The sequence below is a fragment of the Cyprinodon tularosa genome, unplaced genomic scaffold, assembly GCF_016077235.1.
Source record: "Cyprinodon tularosa strain WSP-4 unplaced genomic scaffold, ASM1607723v1 ctg182, whole genome shotgun sequence".
Lineage (NCBI taxonomy): Eukaryota > Metazoa > Chordata > Actinopteri > Cyprinodontiformes > Cyprinodontidae > Cyprinodon > Cyprinodon tularosa.
The window spans coordinates 966,515-983,916 of NW_024038624.1; the positions used below are offsets into that span (position 1 = coordinate 966,515).

General features: G+C 37.9%; 2 protein-coding genes across 8 annotated transcripts in view; one reads left to right on the forward strand and one right to left on the reverse strand.

Moving 5' to 3' along the window:
* The first annotated feature begins 932 nt into the window (after positions 1-932).
* On the forward strand, positions 933-15,263 carry prg4b (proteoglycan 4b). 4 transcript variants are annotated; one of them, XM_038282412.1, is made up of 16 exons: positions 933-1,197; positions 1,295-1,373; positions 1,695-1,811; positions 4,456-4,578; positions 4,865-4,936; positions 5,053-5,100; positions 5,558-5,620; positions 5,700-5,930; positions 7,165-7,566; positions 7,654-8,166; positions 10,590-10,676; positions 10,895-11,031; positions 12,649-12,805; positions 12,887-12,994; positions 13,602-13,730; positions 14,764-15,263. In XM_038282412.1, the coding sequence occupies exons 2-16, from the start codon at positions 1,307-1,309 to the stop codon at positions 14,871-14,873; spliced, it is 2,364 nt and encodes a 787-aa protein (XP_038138340.1). In that variant the 5' UTR covers positions 933-1,197; positions 1,295-1,306; the 3' UTR covers positions 14,874-15,263. The 4 variants fall into 4 exon arrangements, with proteins under 4 accessions (XP_038138340.1, XP_038138341.1, XP_038138338.1 ...); XM_038282413.1 differs by having other exon boundaries at positions 7,741-8,166; XM_038282410.1 differs by having other exon boundaries at positions 7,165-8,166.
* Positions 14,900-17,402, reverse strand: part of tprb (translocated promoter region b, nuclear basket protein) — a 42,128-nt gene continuing 39,625 nt past the window's right edge. For all 4 annotated transcript variants that reach the window (XM_038282405.1, XM_038282408.1, XM_038282407.1 and 1 more), the window contains exons 49-51: positions 15,831-15,952; positions 15,333-15,428; positions 14,900-15,132 (exon numbers count right to left, since the gene is read on the reverse strand). In XM_038282405.1, the coding sequence (XP_038138333.1) occupies positions 15,083-15,132; positions 15,333-15,428; positions 15,831-15,952 (268 nt within the window). In that variant the 3' untranslated portion in view covers positions 14,900-15,082. The remainder of the gene's footprint in view (positions 15,133-15,332; positions 15,429-15,830; positions 15,953-17,402) is intronic.

Here is a 17,402-nt window from a genome sequence, read left to right on the forward strand (position 1 = left end):
TTTTATGTAACATAATTCAACATTGCTATCTTTCCATCCATCCATCCATCTAAAAAAGTATTATTTGTTCAATTAGTTTCAAACACACCCCTGCTGTTTTTATGCAGCTTGTCTATGACACAAATCTGTAAAAGTTTGTAATGTATTTCCACTGCTGTAAGGTGATCTCTCCCCCCAAACACCAGACTTCATTTAGATGTTGGTTTTTAGCCTAAATCTGGTCCTTAACTCATAGTCTTCATTTTGTCCAGAATTAGTTGTTGAAAATTGGGTTATTTTGGTCGGTCGGATTTTGTCCCGCTTTAGTCCAATAAAAGATGTTGAAAAGATCTGAATTTCAATAATCTGAAAATGAAGGCTTTTCACCTGTAACTTTTCAACCAAATGTAGACGTTGTTTGGATGTAAACCATGTCATTTTTTTCATTGTCTTGTTAACCAGTTTTTGCTCGGGGGGCTGGCTGTTTGTTTACAAATGGCTGCAGGATCAGTGGCTGATAAGAGGCCATCCAGTCCCAGTCGTCCTTTTCTTATGTTTTCATTGCATGCTAATGACTCAAGCACCCTTTCAGCTGTTAAAAACTGGAAAACACCTTCTCAGCTGCTTTGTTCTAAACATGAATAAAATAACACTTTTGTTCATCTCCCTACATCTATATACATGTTAAGATATCATCAATAACCTGAAACATGTTTTTTTTTTCTATTGCAACATACAAATCATCCAAAAGTCAGAATACAAGTTGGGAAAAAAAAAAATTTAATTTATGAAACTCCATAAAAAAGTGTCTTCAGATTGATCTAAATGTGTAAGAAATATTTGAGTATAAGGTTTAAAGAGGAACAGAACAATTAAGAAGGTTATGACTAATGAATTCGATTGACTCTAACCTAAAAGGTCTGGCAGGATGTCCTCTGACTTTTGACTGAACAACAAACCCCAGCCTCTGCTTTTTCCTCTCCTCTGCTTATGTGTGTGAAGTCAGCCGTCTGTCTGGCACAGGAGTGTGTTGATGTGCTTCCAGGTGTTTGTGGTAAATCCTAATGTCTGGACAGCAGGACTTCGCCACACCCTGTGAGATCATAGGTTTTTGTAATTAGCACGGATCCACCAATTACCAGGCTGCCTCTCTTTCTCCCTGTCAGCTCTTTAAAAGGAGTCAGAGCCACAGATTCTACAGAGAGCAGCTCAGGAAAGGTAAGTTCACGCTCTGTTTGGAGTAGTTTGTATTTTCTGTATAAAAATTATTTAAAAAAAGGCTGTTTCATCTTTATTTCCATATTCTCTATTCCAGATTTCCTTCATAATGTCTTCCAAAATACTTTGCCTTGTGACTTTGCTGGCTTATACTCTAAAATTGACCTTCACTCAGGGTAAGTAAAGTTTTATTTTCATTTCATATTTAAATCAAAACCCCTACTTTAATCCTTTTCTTTTCAAATACGAGTCTATACAAAAAATATATATATTCTAAAAATGCTTTTTACATATATGTAAACTGTCTTACTTGTACTCATCATTGTTTGCTTTAGTAAAGATTATTAACCCGAGGGGGAACCTGTGCACATTTGTTTGTGTCACTGGGCTCCAGAAATCAATCTCTGGCAGCGTTGTGGGGGCCGGGCCCCTGGAGGAACACAACAGCAGTGTAAACAGTATCTCCTTTTTGAACTCCAAAGTTTTTTTCCCTACAGAGAGCTGCAGAGGACGATGTGGTGCGGAGTACTACAGGGGCCACATGTGCCAGTGTGACTACAGCTGCCTGTCCTATGGAGAGTGCTGCAGCGACTATGAATCCCAGTGCACCTCAAGTAAGATTTTACACAGTGACCTTTTGTATGTCTTGGAACCAGTTCAGTTTATTTGTAGCAGACAAATATAAATGTGCTAGAAGAGGAGGGGAGGACACGCAGCAAAAGGCCCCAGGGTCAGGACTCGAACCCTAAACCTCTATGTTGAAGACAAGCCTCTATGATCATAGGCTTCACCTCTGCCATGCTCAACCACAATTTCAAAATAATTTGGTGTCTTAGAGCAGGAGCTCCCAAACAGAAACAGATTGGACATCCCTATAAATAAATATAATTACTTGAAATAATTATATTCACATTTAGATTAATGTTATTTTTAGATTACATTTAATTAATGTCCTATTCTATGATGTAAAATACACATTTGAAAGTGTCAACTAACTATTTAGTGGTGATTTCTTTTTTAAATGAAAGGTATATTGATGTTTGAATCATATTAGATTAATAAATGACTAAAAGTTAGCTACTTCTTTCATGTTCTATTTATTTATTTCATGGGACATTGACATTTAATTAATTTATGACATGTTTTGTCCCTTCTTGACCCCCAGTTTGGGAACGCCTGTCTTAGAGAGACTGATTCAAAACACTGCCTAGCAACAAGGATCAGAAATTTTATATTTTGCAAAATATTAAGCAGGGGTGGGGTGATAGATCACGACAGATAAAATATTATTCTGTCAAATAAAAAAGAACTGCTATAAATGTATTATAGAGGTTATATATGGGTAGTATTTATGCACAACCAGATATTTCCATACACAATAAATTACAAAAAAGTTTTATTCTCAGTATTTAACCTTAAATAAAACTAAGCATCTCTTATTTAATTCCTGTCATGATTGACAACAGAAACAATTCTGCCTAAAAAAAAAAAATCAACTTTAATAAATCAAGAACAGCTCCACAACTATCAGGTCTAAATGTAGAGCTGACAGAAGGCATCAGAAAACTAATAACTGCTTAGGGCCCAGCACAACTTGGGGGCCCCAAAACTACAATTAATTATTTTGTTTTTTGTTTTTTTGCATAAGGAATATTTGATTGTATAAATAAAGTAAAAATGCATAATTTCATGATATGTTTTATTTTCTTACATTAAAATATTCTTAAGCAGGCAGACATCATTACTTCATTAAATTACATAGAAAAACAACAACATATAGGTTTTGGGGCCAGATTGACATACAGACAGGGGAAGATCGCTGTAAACTTCTGAGACACAAGTTATCTTTGGAGAACAAAGCTTAGCTTGATATTTTATTGTTTATTCCTTTTAATCATGTAAGCTTTCATATAAATTCTTTCTTTATTCATCAAAGCTATTTTATTTCTTTTTAAACAATCTTTTATTTTTGAACATTCCTGTAGCATATGGAGAGAAAAAGTATAAACCACATGATGCGTTCACCCCAATTAAGCTACATACCAGATTATTTTATTACCTTAAGTGACTCTCAAATGAGGAGACTGCAAACAGCACTACCACAGGTGCACTGAGTGTATAGTAGGTATGTGGCTAATCTGATAATTGGATTGTTAATTACAGGAATATACATTATTGGCAAAAATAGGGGCCCCAGATATCTAATGTTGCTTGGGGCCCCAGAGAGGCCAGAGTATTTATCAGTATCAGTATGTATTTATCAGCATCTTCAGTATAGCTATAGCATATGTTGACTGAATCAGTGAAAACATATGTTATCCATCGTGGTTTTATTTTGTCATTAGTGGAGGGAAGGCGGATCTGTCGTTTTGGCAAAATTCAGCCAGATGTGCCTAAATTGTGCTTCATAAAATGGAATCTGGTCAAATAAAAGTTCTGATTTCCCCTGCAGGACTCCTGCCAATGAGCCTTTGGTCAGAACAAACAACAGAATGTAAAGCACAGAGGTTATAGCAGTGAATACTTTTATAACCTGCATTAGGCATGGGCATTACAACTGAAAACTGCTGAAAAAGACTAAGTATTGGTTGTTGATGCTATGACTGCCTAGTTTCCAGGCACAGCAGCCATGAGGGGCGGAGCAACAATGTTTCTATGTCCTGAAGCCTTTTTTTGGGAGATTGCATATTCTGTGTTTAAGTTTCTGTCAAACAAGAAATATTTTTGAAAAAACAACATTTGTGGGTTTTTTAAAACTGTAAAAGACTCCCACTTCAAAGTTTGTTTTTTATAAAGGACAATAATGGAAGGGGAAAGTGGGCGTCTTCCTGTCCTTGGCTCGGCACCGGGCCCATATTAAGTTAGATAAGTTTCTGTAGCATTTGGTGGACTTTTAACTGTGTAAATTGTGTCAAATGTTCTGGGTCTCCTTCTACAACTTTCCACATTATCAACCGAATTGGGTCTATTTGGTTGCTTTGCTCAGGCAGATCTTTTCACCTCTATTTCTAAAATACTGAAATCAGAGCATTGCTTTAGCCAGTCCAAAATATTGACTTGGTTGTCCTCAATAAGCCTATTTGTGTGCAGACATGCTCAGCATAATGGTTCTGGCATCTCAAGATGCTGCAACATTTCTGCTTTAAATGACACTGAACTGGAGTAAAGTGTCTCAGTTTTAGTGCTCAGTCAATGCATTTCAGTTGAACTGTGCAGAAGTGTTGTGTTTTAAGCTTCAGGGCTTTATTTGTGTCACAGAACACTCCTGCAAGGGCCGTTGTGGAGAAAACTTCAAGAGAGGTCGGCGGTGCACCTGCGACTCTGATTGCTTCAAGTTTGGCCAGTGTTGTCCAGATTATAAGGCCCACTGCGAAGCGGATGGTAAGCCTTGAAAAGCAAATAAATGAGTAATGATTGTGATTTTATTTTCTGCATGTGGAACACTTCATTCAGACTTTTACAGAATTCCCAAAAGAAACTACAAAGACTGTAAAATCTAAAACTGTATCCAACAAACATTTTTGATGAAATTCAAACCTGAAATTGAATCCGGCTGCATGTGCACCAGCAGCATGCTCAGAAGCATGGACAGCATCATCTTAAAATGCATGCAGTTAACCTGCACTGATGCATTTGATGGTATTTTCTGTATTGATAATTACTGCAGAAAAGAGGGGAGCAGCAACAGGACCAATGAAGAGTAATTCATGTGATAATGTACACAATAACAATCCCAAAGGTATTTTCTTTATTGCTTAAAGGTTTGTAATATTTTGAGCCTTAAAGGTAAAAAAATAAGCAAAATCCAAAAGAAATTAATAATTAAGTAATATTTACACATGAATATTCTCACAGATTCAACTCTGACGGACGACCCTTCACTGGGCGAAGGAAACAATGCAGGTGAGAACTGATTTATTTATAGATTTTATTTTTGTTTTAAATGCTGCACTGAAAGCCTCACTCAAACCATTCTAAGCTAAAGTCAGGAGTTTCACATTGCCAGTTTTATGTGGAAAGAAAGCTGGAAGATGTGTACCAATGTTTGATTAAAGCTCTGCCATCACTGACCAGAGAAGCCAAAGGAAAAACAAAGAGGCAGTGTTGTTATGAGGAGGAGGAGAGCTGGACTCAGTCACATAAAAGAACGAAGCTACAGGAAAAACGATTACATAACACGTTCCTGCCCTTTCATCTAATTGTATGGAGGATTTTTATACTTAGAAATGGAAAATCTTGGCATTTTTAGTTAACTTTGATAGAATAAAATATGCATTAACAGTGATATCTACAAATATTTGCATTTTTTTCTTTCTCTGTTTTTCCTAATTATCCTAATTATCCTCCTAATTATCTGCAGATGACAACTCATTTACTCCAGACAGTTCAGCAACACCGTACCCACTGAATGATCTAAGTGATGGTGAGCAGAGGAATCTCTGGGTAAAGAGTTTAGCAAACAGCTTTTCTTGACATTAAAAACCTAAATCTTTCTGTGGCAGATATTTTTGGTGAGATCTTTCCGCTTGATGACCCTTCCACTAATGGAGATGGAGATCCGGAAGCATCTCCAGGCCCAGAGATCATCAGTGGTGAGGGATCAAATCCGGCTGAACCCCTGGATAAAATCCCAACAGAAGCAACTCTGGTTACAGGCGATCCGGCGTTCAGTACGGAGACACCTGAGGTGTCTCCTGCAGATCTCATTTTTACTCCAACAACTCCAAGCAAAGGTGTGTGATGTTCAGTTTTCTATCATCATCTGGAATGGGTTACATACTTTTATTACCAACCATGCTAAAGGTATTAAAAAACTACAAAAAAAGATAATGGAAGGAAACGAGGCCCACAGCATCCCAGTCCCTACACTGTAGATAACAATGGGCATAATGTGAATTTAAAGGTCCTATTTTATTCTTTTTTAAGCCTCTCACAGTCATCTATGAAGAAAGAAGTGAAATAACGCCTGTACAAATTTTCCTCAATTTGCTTTGAAGGAAAGCACATTTCAGTCACCTCTCCCATTTCATGATGTTGCTGTATAGAACCCCGTCTGAAGGCTAAACAAAGTCACAGACCTTTCAAAGATAAAATTTATTTGACCTGTAATCATCTCACTCTGCCTCACAACACCCCTTCCTTATCAGAGAAAATGGGGGTTTGTTTACAGTGCAGGCGCAGCGCGGTTAAGGAAGGGGCTTCCTAAAGGGGGCACTCTTTCAGAGATGCTCTCCAACCGCTCCTTTCTATAGGACTGAACGCATGAGGACTACCAGAGAAGCAGGAGAAATGCTGCTTTGTGCCGTATAGAATCATAACATAGTTGAAAAATCATAAAAGTTGATTTTTAAACATACCGTAAACAGTTTCATTTCAGATTTATCAAACCATGTTGATGCACAAAAGCAAGCAAATTTCCTTGAAAAATCACATTTGTGTCATAAACTATCCTAAAAAGCACCATATACGTGTCATCTTGTATTGAAATGAGCTTGCTGATCAATATTATATAATGGTTACCAATGACAACCGTAGGGAAGATAATGGAAAACTGAAGTGGTTTACTATTTATGAGTCACGGGTTACTATTTAAATGTTCGATAACAGTCGTTAGGGTTAAAAAGTGAAGCGTTAAGTTTAAAAGTGCTTAAGCTGCAACTTTCTAGGAAATATCCAGATTACTAAATTACAGATTAGGCTCTTTCTATTAGTTAATTTTCCCCGGAGGCTTTTTAAGAAATAATATGGCGGATTCTAAAGATCTTTAATTTGTTTATTAATTATTTATTTCTTTAAGTTGTGCTCTCTGTGTATCTTTGTGTATCTTATGTATGTAATGTGTATCTTATCAAATTTCTTTAAACCCAGATGTTCCTTTTCTATCACAGAAATCCAGCATAATGTTTCTGCTTTATTGATTCAAACTTTAACAGTGAGATTTTGTTTTGCATTGCCGTCCACCTCTAGATCTCCAAGATCCTAATGGAGACCCAGATGGACCAACAATTGCTCCTGACCCAACGGCTGCAGCTGACGATGACATCCTTCAGCCGTTCTCCCCCTCAGCATCTACAGTCTCTATAGACACAGAGGAGGAGATTTTATCTTCGGAAACGCCTGAAGTCTTATCCACCGACATGCAGGACTTAATCGCAGAACCAGAAAAATCTCAGCTTGGTTCGACCCCTGCCTCTTCAATCCTGGCTTCAGCGATGCCCCCAGAGGAAAACACTTCCAACCCAAACATAGAGAGTGACCCAGGAAGCAGCACCAGCTCCCCTGATGTACTGCAAGGCATTAAAGATCCAGAATCCACTTTATCCCCAGATGGAAATGGGGTTTCCTCGTCCACAGATGCAGACCCGCACGAGACTACTGACAGCGATCAACCAGACGTACCGACTGCTGATGCCCCCACTTCTGAACCCGACATCCAACCTCTGAACCCACTAACCCAGAGTACTGACAGCGATCAACCAGACGTACCGACGGCTGATCCTCCCACTTCTGAACCCGACATCCAACCTCTGAACCCACTAACCCAGAGTACTGACAGCGATCAACCAGACGTACCGACGGCTGATCCTCCCACTTCTGAACCCGACATTACCACTCTGAACCCACAAACCCAGAGTACTGACAGCGATCAACCAGACGTACCGACGGCTGATCCTCCCACTTCTGAACCCGACATTACCACTCTGAACCCACAAACCCAGAGTACTGACAGCAATCAACCAGACATACTGACTCCTGATCCCCCCACTTCTGAAACCGACATCAAACCTCTGAACCCACAAACCCAGAGCACTGACACCGATCAACCAGACGTACCGGTCACTGATTCTCCCACACCTGAACCCAACATCACACCTGACCCGTCCAAAGTATCGACCACCTCTAAACCAAACACCAAGCCTCTGAACCCACAAACCCAGAAACCATACAACCCTAGAGACTACCAAGGAGGTAATAACACATTATTCCCAGCACAGACATCATGTTATAGTTCCAAGGCCTGTTACAGTTTCCGATGAGCTTAGTTGTTTTTATTCTTCCTTCAGGGAAGTGATTTCTCAAACTTTCATTAAGGAAAAGGCCAAACTGACGCGTCCCTTAAAACGGTAATAAAGGTCGAGCAACCCTTGGCAGCAGAGATATAAAACTTTAAAAGACTCTGTGATAGGAGATTTCAGTCTAGGATTTGACGAGGCATCGCTAAAACGTTGGTTTTGATCTCTTCAGAGGTGGACTTGTGAGCATTCATTAGATGAATGTCCTGGGCTGAAGGCTGATGGTTTCAGAATATTCTGCTACCGAACTGAATTTATGGACCAACCGATTACAGCAATTCATCTGGATGCTGGAGCAGCCAGCAGCCCAAACCATTAGTCTACCACCACCGTGTTCTCTTTCTGAAAGGTTAACTGCTTTATGCTGGTTCCTTCCAAAAAGTTTCACTTTGTCTCGTCGGTCTACAGAATATTACCAAAATCTCTTCAGGACCATCGAGGTGCAGCACTTTAAATGATCTGGGTTTTATTATAGAAGTTCTCAGTAGGAGCCATAGAACAAGCTTTCCAGAGATGACAACAAATGTGTTTCTCTTGTTTCTAAATTTCTTCTTTTCTTTTGAGATCTTTTATCCTACTTCATGTCACCCTGGTTGCATTTTCTCAATTCTGAAGGTTGGTGAACAATGTTTTGTAAAGGCCACAGAAATAAACTTAGCTTTCCAGAAAGAAAAGGTCAATTAAATTAATCATACTTTGAAAAGAGAATTGTTTTTGATAAGGAGCCATGATGGGTTATGTAGAGATTTTCTCGTTAATGCTACAAAATTATTTTCAAACAGCTTAAACAGCAGTTAGAGCACCGTAATTCTCAGCTAACAAAACTCATTTATTTCTGGAATTGGACCAGAAGGTAACAGATATCTGACTTCAGAGGTTTGGTAAACACAGCATGAACAGACGCACTGAAAAAACAATCTAGAAATAAGTAGAAATGTCTTAAATTAAGTGTATTTATCCTCCATTTAATAAGGTAAATTAGATAGTTTGCCAATGGAATTAGTATTTTTACCCTTAAAATAAAATAATTAGATAAAATGCACCTGAAATAAGACAATGCAATGAAAAAATACTTATTTTAAGAAAAAATTACTCATGTAGATTTCTATTTTTTTCAGTGCACAAGACTCACTATCTCATTTTAGATGATAAGCCAAGGTAGACTGATGCATCAGTTAGCCTATTTTTCTTGCATTAGCATCAGCCGATGCGTGCAGGCATTGGCTGATTCAGTAGTCCGCTCCCTCCATCTGCTATTGATGCCTTTATTAAATCCAATCCATTTGATTGGTTGATAAAAGGTTTTTTTTTTTTTTTATTGAGACTTTCGTAACATTTGTTATAATTTTTATCATGTAAATGAAGGAAGAAAAAGCTATATACGCTGCAGAAATTGGCAGCACACATGAATTGGTTAGACCAGGAGTGGGCAAATCCAATTCCCGAGGGCCGGTATTCTGCAACTTTTAGATTCTTGGTCCAACAAACCTGAATCAAATAGCTGAGTTGCTTCCTCAGTATACAGTCATTTCCTCCAGAGTCCTCTCAATCATCTATTTACTTGATTCAGGTATGTTAAACCAAAGGCACATATTAAAGTTGCAAGATAATGGCCCTCAGGAAGTGGAATTGCCCATCCCTGGGTTAGACGGATGTCAAAAATAGTTGGTATTTTTAGAAAACATGCATCAGTCATCTATAATCAAGAAATGCTGAAAATGTCACCTTCATTCTTCTTTTCTGAAAAGATTGAATGAAAATCTGACCTCTAATGACTAAATCAAAACCTCTATGATTTAGTCATTCAAACTAAACATGAAAATTATACAAAAACTTCTCTTTTTAGCACTAATGTCGACTAAAGTACCAGCAGAGGAAACTGTGCCTCCATTTGATAAAATATGGGAAATAAAAAAAAAAAAAAGAACATTTTCTTTCCTGGTGGAATCCTTAAAGAATTTTTTTTTTTTTTTACAATAGGGTGCATAACTACCAAAAGAAAAAACAGCAGGAGTAGATTGCCTCACGGTTCTGGAGTTAATCAAAAAATATGAACTATGAGAACTTCAAGATTCTTCTAAAATTCAATAAGGGCAAGAATCTTTTGTTGTTTTGCATAAGTTAATAATAAAAAAGACATTGAAAAAAAAGATGTAAACAGAAACTCAAAGAAATATTAAATTAATAACAGTCTGGTTTCTATTTTGTTGGGAGCATTTTGTACCCCAGAGATTCAAGAGCCAAAAACCGTCCACAGAAAATGTCCAAATAGATTCAATTGAAGGTCTGCCCTCAACACTCTGCTTGTTTCCTCTCCAGATGAGAACAGTGACTCTGATCTGTGCAGCGGGAGGCCGGTTGGCGGGGTCACCACACTCAGGAATGGAACAATCGTGGTTTTCAGAGGTTAGTGTCAGGAATGATTGAAGTCTGTTCACAATCAACTATAATCTTCATTAGAGAGATTTTTTTTTTTATTCCTTCCCTTTATTTAAACATGGCTGAATGTTATTGTCAAAAATTCATTTTTATCTACACACACACATTATTTACCAGCATGCACATTTCAAAAGCTTTATAAATTGTTTCTGTAGTTCTTTTATCAGAGTGTCATTTTGTCACAGGTCATTACTTCTGGTTTCTGGACAGAAACCGGGTGCCGAGCCCACCCAGAGGAATCACAGAGGTTTGGGGTGTCCCCTCACCTATTGACACCGTCTTCACTCGCTGCAACTGCCAGGGAAAAACCTACATCTTTAAGGTAAGCCACCTCACAGTGTCCTGCAGAAACACAACCATCCCAGAGCGGAACATACTGGCAGAGATAGGTAGAGTACCCAAAAATGTACCCACATAAGAGTAAAAAGGCTAATTGAGTAACTGTTAGATAATATAATCAGATAGAGGATGTTCTTTTTCCGGGTGGATCATCAAAATAAGTGGTCCTTGTTATTGTCAATCATTCTGGTGATATGTTTTCATAATGCCGTCCTACACGCTTGTCCCCATTTTCACTCTGACATAGTAGAAAAATTGCAAATCTTCTTTTGGAAACTAAGCAACTTTTAAACAGAGCGTGCACAAGGAGAAATGGGCTTGTATACGCTCTCACATGCGTTTAATAGGCGTTTCCGCTCAGGAGTGAGTACACGGTTGTGCATGTGCTTTTTTTTTTTTTTTTTTTTTTTTTTTTTTTAAGTGGAGAGGGCAGTTCTTTTCAAAAATACGCGGAAATCCTCTAATGTACCTTTAATGTTCATAAATGATGCTGGAAAACAGATTTAATATGCAAGTTCTGGCATTTTAAAGAGTCAAATGACTGAAGAATAAAAATAAATGTGAATATAAAAGAAGTAATTTGTGCAAAAGAAATACTTTTACCAATTTCTTTTTCATAAAACTTAGAAAACCAATCCATACAATGAGAACTGTATATAATGCTAGAATAGGGTAACAAACTTCCACTGTTAATTTCTAATGTTTACGGTTCGTTTACCTGATTTTTGAATAGTTCATCTTACTTACAGAGGACAGAGTGGTCAAAGGTGTGACTCAAGTAGGATAATTGATATTACTCAAGCAAAGTAAGAAGTATGGCACAGTAAACCTACGGTACTCCCAATGGTACTTTTTTTTTCAAATTGTCTCTTATATAAACATGAAAAAATGTTAAGTCCAAGGTTCTAGCAATACTGCTGTTGTAGAACCCTTTTTAGCCGGTCCAAATCCATACACAAAGGAGGAAACATGTTTAAGTATTAACAGCATTTGTAAGTATTTTCAAATCCAGTCATGTTTGACTAAATCATTGATAGAAGCAAACATTTGCAGAGGAAGATCTCACCTTCTATCACACCCTTACGTTCCTGTAATTTCCATTTGCATGTTTCCAAGCGATACAAGGCTTTGTCTATATAAGACTCAAACTCACTGCGGATCCAGACATTTGAATTGAGAAAGCTTCCTGAAGAGGTGGCAAACGTCTTCAAATCTTGGAAACCAAGTCCAGTGGATATTTTTTGAATTTTTACAGAATTTCCAGGGGAAGACCCCACTGCAAAGGCCCAGAGTTTCTGCACACTTTCCCATTTTATCTAAAAGTCAGCCAGCATGTCTCTCCAAAGCCCCCAGTCAGCATTCAGTCCTTCTCACACAGCTTTACCATAGATGATGCTGAAGTCGCCATTATCACCATATGTCAGCATAAGAATGTCCATTTTGGCTGACCCACACAGAAGAGTTAACAGATGTAACAGTTACTTAAAACAGAAAATAAAATAGAAATCAATCTTTAACACAACTTTGAGGTGAAGCCTCAAAATCCCTCATTTGATCTCTAATACTAACACATTTCCTCGATGGTTGTTTTTATGTGCAGGGAGGCAAATATTGGAGGTTTGAAAATGACGCTCTAGATTCTGGTTATCCTAAAGCCATTAAAGTGGGCTTTGATGGGCTCCAGGGTCACATCACGGCTGCCCTGTCTGTACCTCAGTACCTCAACAGAAAAGAGTCAGTCTTCTTCTTTAAAAGAGGTAAAATAAAATGGTTCCAAAGCTTTTTAAACTTATCAGAATCTGTGATGGGTCAGTCTAATTCTGTTTTTTTGTCCACAGGGGGAACTGTTCAAAAGTATTCATACCAGTTTGGCACCAGCTCAGGATGTCGAAGAACTTCCTCACTTCCTGTTTATACCGTTCGTTCCAGATTTGCCCGACAAGCAGGTTTGGCACAAATTAAGGCCACAAATGATTCTAAATTTCATTTTTTTCAAAGGATAAAGTACTTAGTGATGAAGAGAATTCCCTTTAGTCTTGCTGGGTTGAACCATGGTGCATTTGATTGTACTTTCCTTTGCAAGATGGAGGCCTTTGTGTCCTTCCTGGGTTGGGGTCTGATTGTTTACACTTTGCATGTGCTCCTGGGTTTCCCTATACACACGAAGGCACACACTGATGACCAAGCATTGGCCATTGGGTATTTCTAACCTGAGAATATGTGCATGTGATGCACAGACCAGCTGTTCTGTGTAAGGATTAAGAGGTACAGAAAATCCTCTATAATTTATTCTGCAATGTTCTAACACTGCAGACGGCAAGACATTTTCCATTGTCTCCACAGACTTACTGTTTTTAAACAAAATAATAGATGGCAGCCTGAAGATCATTTACCCTAAAAATTGTCAGAATCCTTCCTAGAAACACTAAAGTAGACAGAATGCAGTGATGGTTAGGAACCTTTAACATATAAGGGGCTAAAAATCATTTACTTAACTTTACACCGACATAAAAAAAAATTATTTTTAATTTTGTAATTTTCGCTCCTCTCTAGTTTCTGTTTTAGAACCAGCCGTAAACATCCGGAAAGCCTGGAGAGGATTCCCCTCCACCATTACAGCAGCCGTGTCCTTGCCAAGCAGCAGAGACCCAGAGGGATACAGATACGTCGTCTTCTCCAGATGTAAGTCTGACACACTGCTTTAACTTTACTACATTTTCCCCCCGGAAACATAAAACATATGTGAACAGATTAATATAAATAATAGATTACTGAAGTTGGATATTTAGGTTTTATCTTTATAACTTCAAATGTCAAAGGGAAACAAAACCAAGTTAATTTGAAATTAGATTAATAGACTGAGTGTTCAACTTGAACTGACTTTCCTTACAGAAACATGGTGTTGGCAGCATAATGCTGTGGGAGGCTTTTGCAGCAGGGACAGAAAAATTTAATGAAACCCTGATATAGGTGGTTTGTCTTCCGATAACATGAAGCCAAAGCTGAAAGGGGATTGGTTTAGATCAGGGGGCCATAAACGGCTCTTTGGACCTAAAAAAATAGATCTAATAGTGAGCTAAAAATGTCCACAAAAAGCCCTGCTTTGGATACAGATAATAAAAAAATTAATAAAACAAAACAAAAAACCCCAGTAAATATCAGTAAACTTTGTTTTATTTTCCTAAGAAAAAAAATTAATAAAAATTAACCCAAAGTAATTTTTCTGTTTTTCATTTAGGATTGAAACTATTGATCAGATTTATAGTGATTAAGTGGAGTATAGACACTGCAAAACATGCATTTACTGACAGAGCACCCCACTTAGAGCAGTAATTATACCAAAATTGTAATTAAAAACAATAATTTTGCATTTAAGATAAAAAATAAAAACATTTGATCTGTCAATATGCTATTTTCAGAACTCGTTAAATGGAAAAGTTTGAGATTCACCTGGTTTAATATTAAAACTTTTCTTTAAAGACTCTTTGTCTGATTATTAATTAAAAAAAATCAACAAATTAATCAATGCTCAAAATAAACGTTAGTTGCAGCCCTAGTTTTTTTTTTTAACACCATTAAACACAGCAGCAGCAGCTGCAGCTCACTGACCACTTTCCCTAAAAATACAAACTTCCAACAACAAGAAAAGGAAATCTATCCTAAATACACTCCAACGAATCCGTTTACAGAACGTTTTGCATTTATTCTTTTGCAGCGACGGCCTTCAACGTGAGGATGCAAGGCGAGCGCCCCGTCGTTGCCGCCCCGAGCCCCAACGTGTCCCCGAGAACCAACAACTTCTTCAAATGCCCGAGGAAATTATAAAGGAAAAAATACGAAGAGGCAGCTTTTTTTCTTCACTTTTATTCTCTGCATTAAAAGACACGGCATCAACATGGATAAAAAAAAAAGATTTCAACACATTGAAATCAACACAATCTAAGGGGAAGAAACAGGAATGAATGCATGAAGAGGACTAAATGCGGATCTGGAAGTCGTTTCTGACGGGAATCCTGGAAACCAAGGATCAGTCTTCATCTCAGAAATCGTCTCCCATGAACGCCGCGGGAAGGGAAGGCTTGACCTGTGGAAAAGAAAATGACTCAGTTACAAACTTGACTGTAATGACATCATTTCCTAATAGTTTCTCCTTATAACTAAAATTTGATTTAAAAAAATGCTGTAAGATTTTTTTGCACTATAAACCATTCAAAACTAAAACACTTGTATTCTGTCACATTCTTTCATTAATGAAGTTCTAGTAGGAAGGATCAAACGTCTCACCTCCTCTCTTCATCCGACCGCCGCGGCTGTCTTGCCAGCGCTGCAGCTGTCTGGTGGCTCCAAGACGAGAGGGTTTAGGTGCGGCGCTGCTTGTATCTGTGGAGATGTAACGTTTCAATCGGTCAGATCTGGCATCACAGGCAGCCATCAGGGAAGAGTTTTAGGACTCAGTGGCACCGCCAGGGGGTGGCCACAGCCACCCTGCGCAATCCCCTGGCCACCCCACCCATCATTGTAAATTGTAGTAGCAGCAGTCTAGCTTTTTATCGCATTATGCCGAGCCAACGTTGTAACATTAAAAATCAGACAATAACCCAAGATATGAGTAGGTGTTTACTTAAGTCTTTATGATTTCTACATGAGGGTTTACCACAATAACAGGTTCTAACCCTGAAATTATGACTTTTAGTTTCAGTGTGCCAAGCCAAGATTTTTAGTGGCTCCATCTGGGCCCCTCCCTATAAAACATTTCTGGAAGAGCCACTGCAGAGTCTTTACCTGCAGAGCTGGAGGAGGGTTCCTGGCTGGTGGAGGGAAGGTTGGCTCTGTCAGACGGCTGGCTCGGCTCCTCCGCTTCTCCTTGGGACACCACGGGTTCCACAGACGCTTCAGCAACGGGCCTAAACAGGAGGAAAAAGGACTGAATCAGACCACAGATTGAAAACGTTTTCAAATGAGCCAAACTTTAACATCTGAACACCTTCTTCTTTCAAAGACCTTTTAAAGATTGTTTAAAACCTTTTTTAGATGTTGCTGTTAATATTTATTCAACAGTTCATAAAGCCGTTGATGTAGCGTTTAGATCATTCTGTTTTTTTTTTTTATCACAAAACAGAATTTAATCATCAAAAGTTCTGCCCAGAAACAGGCCTAGATTATTGGTTTAAGTGTAGAAAGGCATGAAAACACTTAAAAAGAACAATATAGGAACTTCAGCAAATTGGAGAGGAAGGTAGAAGCAGGTTTGCTCCCTTCCACTGTAGGATTATCTTTTTAGTGGCATTTGTATCAGTTTCAACACATTTCTTTTACTAAATGGCAAAAATAAACAAAAATACTAAAATAACTGAATTACCTGGCAAAATATGAGTGCAAGCTTTGCTACTTTATAGAAATCATTAAAAGGGCAGCAATATTAAAGAGTAGATAATCTTAAACTGTCCTTAAGCAAATTGAAGTAAGAAGAACAAAAAAAAAACTGAATGATGATGATGATGATATAGACATTGCCATCATAACCATAAGCACATGTTGACCTATTCTTGACCCGTCAAAACATAACTTAAATACCATATACATTTTATTCAGTTAAACTATAACCTTCATTCTGCAGCACTCTATAGACGTTCTGTGGAGGATTTCTTTTTGAAATATTATATATCTTTTTAAAGGTGAAGAAGCTATGACTTTAGAAGTTTTGTAAGTTTTTAACTTAAAAATATGTACAATAACCATTTTATTTGACCCTTTATGACTAAAATATTGTTTGATAAGCAGACTGAAACCTCAGTGGTTCGGCACAGATGCATTCATGAGCCTGTAGCCAATTTTCCTGAATTTAATTAAACTCAGAAGTTACCGCTCCTCAGCGTATGAGATGTCAACTGTGTCCATGTTGAATAGATCCAAACAATCTAACCTTTATATAAGGATGTATTTTGTGGATACTCGGAAGCGACCGGCAACCAGCTCAACTCAGGCACAAATGGCAACTCCACGTAAGGTGAATGAAGTAAAATACTGGTCAAGTGTGAGAAGAAGGGTGCTGCAGTTCAGCATTTTGGCCACAAGTGGCAGTATTGTTAGGAAATGCCTTTTTTAATACAGATTTGTGTTTGTCGTGTACCAGAAATGCTAAAAAAAACCTATAATCAATGTGGGCCTTGGAGTTTGGTCATAGAGGGAAAAAAATAAGTGGATTTATGCAGGACAAATGGGAAGTAGGAATACATCAAGCAGCAAACATATTCAGACCTAAGAATAAAATTTTAAGATGAATCAGAAAATTTTAAACACCTTTATGGTCTGTAAAGTAGATAGCTGCTTTTGGATCCTGAAAAAGTAAAAATG